This window comes from Quercus suber, unplaced genomic scaffold (genome assembly GCF_002906115.3).
Source record: "Quercus suber isolate HL8 unplaced genomic scaffold, Cork oak 2.0 scaffold_169, whole genome shotgun sequence".
Lineage (NCBI taxonomy): Eukaryota > Viridiplantae > Streptophyta > Magnoliopsida > Fagales > Fagaceae > Quercus > Quercus suber.
Window position 1 is genome coordinate 1,099,334 of NW_027069629.1, and position 7,121 is coordinate 1,106,454.

The 7,121-nt window shown below is 42.7% G+C and overlaps 1 protein-coding gene across 2 annotated transcripts; it reads right to left on the reverse strand.

The window, feature by feature from the left end:
• Positions 1–571: 571 nt before the first annotated feature.
• LOC111988758 (uncharacterized) lies at positions 572–6,738 on the reverse strand. Of its 2 annotated transcripts, XR_010630664.1 has the most exons (2): positions 5,158–6,738; positions 572–1,751 (listed from the first exon to the last, which is right to left on the reverse strand). XR_010630664.1 is itself a non-coding variant. In XM_024020546.2 (1 exon), the coding sequence occupies exon 1, from the start codon at positions 6,556–6,558 to the stop codon at positions 5,353–5,355; it is 1,206 nt and encodes a 401-aa protein (XP_023876314.2). In that variant the 5' UTR covers positions 6,559–6,738; the 3' UTR covers positions 5,019–5,352. The 2 variants fall into 2 exon arrangements, 1 of the variants encoding a protein (XP_023876314.2); XM_024020546.2 differs by lacking the exon at positions 572–1,751 and having other exon boundaries at positions 5,019–6,738.
• Between the last annotated feature and the right edge of the window lie 383 nt (positions 6,739–7,121).

A 7,121-nucleotide genomic window follows, 5' to 3' on the forward strand; every position in this document is an offset into this window, starting at 1 on the left:
TGGCTATTTGCTAATATTTCACTACAAGCTATCGTGGTTATTTAGCAAATGACTATGACCCAATTGTGGCTGGGCAATCTTATTGCAGATATCAGTAAAGTTCATGTCTAGTAGAATTGAATGTTATGACTTATAAGATCTCTAGCGTCTCGGACGAGTAGCTAATGTGGCAGCTCATAATTGCTCATTGATGTATCTAGTTGAGTTTATACTTTATAGTAATAAAACTCATTTCTTTCATTAAAAAAAAAAAAAAAATCTTTTGCAATATAGAATTTACTTGAAACACTTTTTAACATTTTAAGTATTTGACAAATTTTTAAAATTTTATCTTTTTAAGTATTTGACAAATTAAAATGAATAAAGCTTTTAAACTCCTACATTTATAGAATATGAAGGGTGAATTATAGAAATTTTTCTTTCAATTTAAGGCCCTCTAAAAGTTAATAGTTAAAACTCTTTAGCAAATGACTAAAAAAAAAAAAAAGATTCTTCATTTCAAAAAAAAAAAAAAAAAGACTCTTTAGCAAAATTATCAAACATTTGACAATTTCTACTAAAAGAACTTGTGGGCTTAAGAATCTGACGACCCCAGCCTACTTGTCGCGCTCCTGATTTAGGGCCCTGCTCTGGTTATTGGCCTTTTCCTCTAACCTAAAAGTGGCCTGGACAGCTTGCCAATCGAAACAAGCACACAGTAAGTTGGGAAATAATGAACAAAACTCAACGAAGGCACAAGTATCAGAGGTCTCACCATACCCAGGTACCTCTTGAGGCTAAGGACAACCTTCTGCCTCTTCAAGCCCCCCAGCTTTGGCCAAGCGGTGGGGAGTAGCAGGACCTCTTCAGGGCATTGGTCACGTAAGCGCCTTCGCCCCCTCAGAAGTCCCTAAGGGAGGCGTCATCTGTCAAGGGCTCCCTATGAAGAATGGCGGAAGGCAGCTAGGCTTGGGGCTCGAACTGCCGGGTGACCGCATTTTCCTGGCCCTGGTGCCCAATCCTTAACTGCATGGAGGGTCATCGGGCTTCATCCTCCTTCTAGGAAGAGTGAGATCTCCCCCTGTCCATTGGATCTTTGCTTTTGGATGACCTCTTCCTCTTCGGATTAGCGACTCAAACTGAGGAGTCAAGGTCGGCTGCACGGAAGGTGACCTAGTCTGCACGGGCTGAGGCTTGGTTAAGGAGGAGGAAGCTTAGATTGTTGCTTCCCTGGCACATCTTTTCCCAGCTGGCCTTCAATCAGATCGAACAGGTTGGTCTGAGACTTCCTCTTGAAACCCATTTCGACCTGAGAAGAAATCCCTTCTGACAGGATATCCGCTTCGGTCAAATTAGGGTCGCCTAGGTCACCAGAGGGGTCCTCGAACGGATTCACTTGGTTGAAAGCGCCAAATTTGTCCTCGGACGGACCCAAATCAGCAACTTCCTCTTCTCTCACGGCTCTTTCTCCCTCGTCCTCTACAACCTGACAGGATGAAGAAGGCCTAGCAATGGGACGCCTTTTGGGATAGGAGACCTTTCAGGGAGTAAAAACTCGTGCTCCGCTACGTTGATTTTACGAAGTCGAGGATTTTTGGCTCTAATCACGTACATCGGAGCCACGAACGACTTTTGGATCGGGTCGTACCTGAGGATCTTATGAGCAACCCTAACTTGATTGTCGGCTTCGTTCCCAAAGATCTCTACCCTTAGTACGGTCTCCAAGTCTTCCTTGTTGACCAAATGGAAGTATCGTCCGAAAGTGTGTGGATCTGCAAAAAAGAAAGCACGTTCATATTAGGAACCAAACAATGCAAACTACAATAACACAAAGATCAAGTCCTCTCCTACTCTAGGCACCCCACCTGGTGTCCCCTCCTCTGTTAGACAATGAAAGCCGTTATGCCACTCCCCAGACACTATGAGAAGTCCTTATTCAGCTCTTACTAGACTCGGGGAGGCACTGAATAAGCCGAATCTTATCTTCCCTCGTCTTCATGTAATAGGACTTACCCTTTAGGTGTTAGAGGTTGTAGCACCAATTTACATCGTGATGGGTTAACCGCAACCCTATCTTCTCGTTTAAGGCATCCACGCAACTCAGGATCCTAAACACGTTAGTGGTGCACTGGGTAGGGGCTAATCGGAAGTGCCTAAGTAATCCCTCATCATTGGCCCCATAGGGATTCTCATACCGTCTTCAAGGAAGGCAATTATGGGAATCACTACTTCACCCACCTCCCTCCTGATATACCAATCCCTCTCTTCACAGTACCTCAGGCCCACGTTACTGGGTATCCTATAATCGGTGATGAATTTCTCCATTGTCTCCTCAGACTCAACCAACTTCTTAAACCTACCCATCTTAAAGAGCGACTGAGAGACTCAGGAAAGAGCGAAAGAAAGAGAAGAATAAGGGAAAAGAAAATCAGAAGGGGAAAGCACGAGATAGAGTAAGAAAAAAACTTACAGAAATAAGAAAAGGCTCTCAGGATAGGCTTTTTATGCTGCGAAGAGACGCGAGTTGGTTGGAGACTTGACCGGATTCAGAGTGTGTGCGCAAAAACTCTTGAATGCAAAAGTAAAGAGGCAAATCGGTTCAAATGAGTATTTATACCCTCAATCAAAAATAACTGTGGCGGGTTTCCCGCCTATAAAAGAAAAAAATCTCCATCGTCAGATTATTATCACACCGTTGAACGTGGGGAGTATAGAGCCATCCGAATTTAATATGGGTACGCGCCGTATATCGAGGCACCAGAAACGTGCATTGGACAGGTGAAAAGACTCTAGCGCTGATGTAGGACAAGATTAGACAAGCCATGACAAAGGCCCAAGGACATCAAAATCCTCCTCCCCGTCCAAGGATCCGGACAGCAGGATTTTGAGGGGCTATTGTAGGCCTAAGAATTTGACGACCCCAGCCCACTTTATATTAAGCCCAAGGCCCACGCCAAGGATGAAGAATCATCCGAGGATGAGCGTAGAAAGCCCAAGTTGCCAAGAAATATCGCCGAGGACGATCTTGTCCTCAGCCATCCGAGACCACAGAAAGGAAGGGCAACATGCCACCAAAAGCGGCCTCCCTAAGTACCCCAAGAAAAAGACAAGTCTGATGAACCATCCATGGAAACATGGTGGAGGAGCAATTCAAGGAAAAACTGTCACCTTCACATTAAATGCGCACAACTAACATTCTGGCTGCATTAATGGAGAAATGACCTCTGAATAGTGCTACCTTGGTTGCTGCAACTCACAGGAAGTTTGGTAAGGTGGCTGATGAGACGGTAGTCAGGTAAAGACTTGGATGATCAACAAGTAGAAAGAAAAGATCGTTTAGAGAGGACTATATAATAGGAAAAAACAGATCCTAAAGGGGGGGGGGGGGAATTCAGGCAACCATCCTCATTCAATAATTATTACAAAGTTCCTCGGATTGAGCCGAGGACAAACTTTCTTAGATAATCTCAGTTCATCTATATTTGATGGTTATGAACACCATATTGACCATTGTCCATGTACTAAAGCCTAGTTTTTTGTCCCACTTTCTACAAATTCATTGTATTGAACTAGTTGAGTCTGAGTCTACTCGTCCAGTAGAAGAAGTGCTCAGATCCGGTCCCCACAGAACTTTAAGCCTCCTAAATAACTTTTCTGATAGTGCCAATGCACTACAAAACACATCCTTTGAATTTACTTTCCAATCTAAAACAAAATCTTCATTCATTTAAATTGATGTTGTAAGGATATTTTTTTTACTCTTTTAGAGATTGAAACCGAGGAAACTCCACCCTCCTAAGTATCGACGAAAAAAAATAGTTTTACTGGCTTGATTTTGGATATAAAAACCATGAAGAAAAACTTTAAACGGAAAGCAACTTCTTGATATCATTGGACAGGTAACGCATAAAATGCTGGCAATGCAACTGCAATCTCAGCCATAAAAGGAGGACACCATCTAACTGGTTGGTAGTGTAGTCTCGGCTTTGAGGGAGAGTCATGAACCACCAAAAACTCCTGTAGCAGCTCCCTTGCCCCTGACATCACCTGTGAGAGGTCCCAAGAAGATTGATCCATCCTTACTCTGTTTCTCCTTTGCCAAAGACACCAAGCAACCATTGTGAAGAGTGCTGCACCAACACCAACCCCATCAGATCAGCAATAGACCCCGACCCTTCTGATCTTCAGTTGTCAAATCTAGGATCTGAACTCCACACTTGCTGAAGCTGATCACACCGGCACAGTGCACGTATAGTCCTATACCATCTTCCACAATCTCGGGTTGGGAGAAAGGAGAGGATGTGACAGAATTTTACGTAGGCCCCTTAAGGTTTTAGTCAAATTCAGAGGCACTATAAATCTATACATCTATAGTATGTCACAGAGGATATTTTCATCTACACGTTTTCTACAACTACTTTATCATTAACGTCTCTAGAATTTTTTTTTGCAACCCCTCATTATAGTAGTAGAAATATGATAGTTTAGGATTTCAATTCCTTAGTCTATAACTCAACAATGTCTTCAATTCCATCAAGTTAAATCATCAAGACCACTTTCAACAAAATGCCACTTCAATGTAGGGATGCATCCTAGAAAGAATCACTGCCCCAGTCTTCCCTCAAAACCTTTCTGCTACATGCACTTTCCATAGCCACTAGGCACTAATTTCCATTTACTTCCTTATTCTTTATCTTAACATGACTACAATCACCTTAGGAGCTAGTTTAAACATGAACTTTGTTTTTTAATCAGTATTTTTTACGTTAACTTTTAAGTCACTAAGAAATAAATAGTAGCAACAGCATACAAAACAAGCATATGATATTATGAGATCAAGACAAAACCAATACAATCACCGTTTAAAAAAGTGAAGCAACAAAAAATTACTCTTATCTGCCTAGATATGCATAATGGTGGAAAACCTTTTCTTCTGCAGACAAATTGGAAACGACTAATGTGATTAAAACTACAAGCTTTACTCATTCAAATTTCACATACTAAACAACATACCAAGACGAATGCAAAGAAACCAGTCAAATCATAAACATAGTCCTGAATAGATTGTAGTAATGTACCAATTCCCATTATAAAATAACTAGTACAAAATTTATAGCTTGCACTAACTCTGCACAAACAAAAGCTACATACTTAAATTATGCGAGAGCAGAAAAATACCATTTCTGTATTTCTGATTGCTCCAAATGCAAACAGCCTACAAAAATCCAATCTATTAAGACGGCACCACATCATTGCTGCACATTAAGTTCTTCCACATTCAATCTCTTCCCATCAATCCCTACACATAATTGTTCTAATTCAAGCAAAAGAATCAATTGGCACATGCCTTGTATAAGTATAACCAACCAACCACTAATAATACTCATCATCCTCCTCGTCCTCACTATCCCATAACAAATCCACCTCCCCATCCTCATCCTCCTCTTCCCCTTCATCAAAAGCCGAAATCCTCACCCCATTAATCTCCGTCCTCGCGCCAACAATCTCCTCCACAAGACTATCCAAATCAGTCTCATTCCACCCCGCATTCTCATCCAAACTACTAACCGAAAACAACTCATCCTCCCTCTCCAAAAACTCGCTCCCCGTCCTCTTCTTCTTCCTCAACAAATCCTTCTCTCCCACCTCCCCCTTCTCCACCCGAACCCACGGTACCCACAAATCCGCATGCCTCCCCAACGCCCTATCCCAATCACCAACAACCACAGTCCCCAACTTCGCCTCCCTCGCTCTCCTCAACATATCTGAAAAATCAGAATCGTCAGATACCAAAAACAACCAATCAACCCCTCTACTCATCGAGTGCTGCATTTGCTTCTTCAATGCCCAATCCGCCGCTTGAGGCTTATCCTCAACGGTCTTAACGAACACGCCAGCTCTTCTCAGCTCCGAAGCTAAACCGTAACCGACTTTCGGCGTAACCAAATCCCTAGCCGCCTCGTTATACTTCTCGTTCCCATTTATAAACCTCTCCTTGAAACGCTGTCGTTTCTTCCCTTTCAAAGACCTCATTCGATTCAGCTTCTTCTGCCTCTCTCGCTCGTGGAGCTGCTTGAAGTGCTTCTTCAAGTCGAGATTGGTCTTGCATTTTCGGCCGCACACTTTGCAGATGTAAGGATCGGACGGTGTGATCAAGCCTTTGCGCTCGAAGAAATCGACTTCCTTGCGGTCTCGGCGTTGATGTACGACCCACTGGGGCAGGTGGATGAAGGCGTGGCGGTTAGCGTAGGCTGACATGTCGATGACGTCGCCGAACCGTTGAGCTAACTGTTTTAACGACATCGCCGCATTGTACGGCGGGCCTCGCGGGGGTTTGTTATCGAGGTCCCATAGGACCACTACTTTCTTCTGTTTCGGCGTGTAGACGCCTTGCTTGTTCTTCACCATGTCGATTTCGTAAACGGCGCCGTTTGAGGTCGAGGCTGAGCATTTCGTTTGGAAACGGCGTGGTGAGAGTTTTTGATTGTTGTTGAGATTGATTGGGTACGTGAGGAATGGTTTGTGGATGAAAAGTAGTGAGGGGGAAATGGTGTTCATTGAATTGGCGAGGAGATTCATAGTTCATTTTATGATTTTTGAATTCTCTTTTTTGTGTTTGTGTGTTTCCAGTTTCTGATTTTTCTTTTTTTGCTCGGTCTATCGGAATCGGATATTCGGATAGTAGGATAAGGATCCGAAGGGTGTGGAATGTGGCTATCATCCGGTTTGTATGTCAAACGGGTTCAGGTAAGGAAAGCCTGGGTAATGAGCTTGTGGGCTAACAATAGGATAGGTTCACTGGATTGAGCCGGCCCGACCCATTTTTATTTGGCCTATTGGCTTGTTGGCTTCTCTATCAACCTAACCTTTTGTAATGCCCAGTCTCAAGCATTGTCTTTGCCTAATTTAGGTAAGGAGAAAGTTTATTTCCAAATTGATTTAGAGGAATTTTGGTAATTGAAAAAGATCATCTATGTGTAGTTTTGGTTACAGAACATTTTTAATGAATTATGTGACTTATTTAAATAATACATATGAGTAGTTTTATAAATTGTCATAGAAGGCGCATAGGCTTTCGGGTAATTGGGAAAGCTTAATGGGCTCGTTGGCTTCCTTATCAACCTAGCATTTCATATTGCATG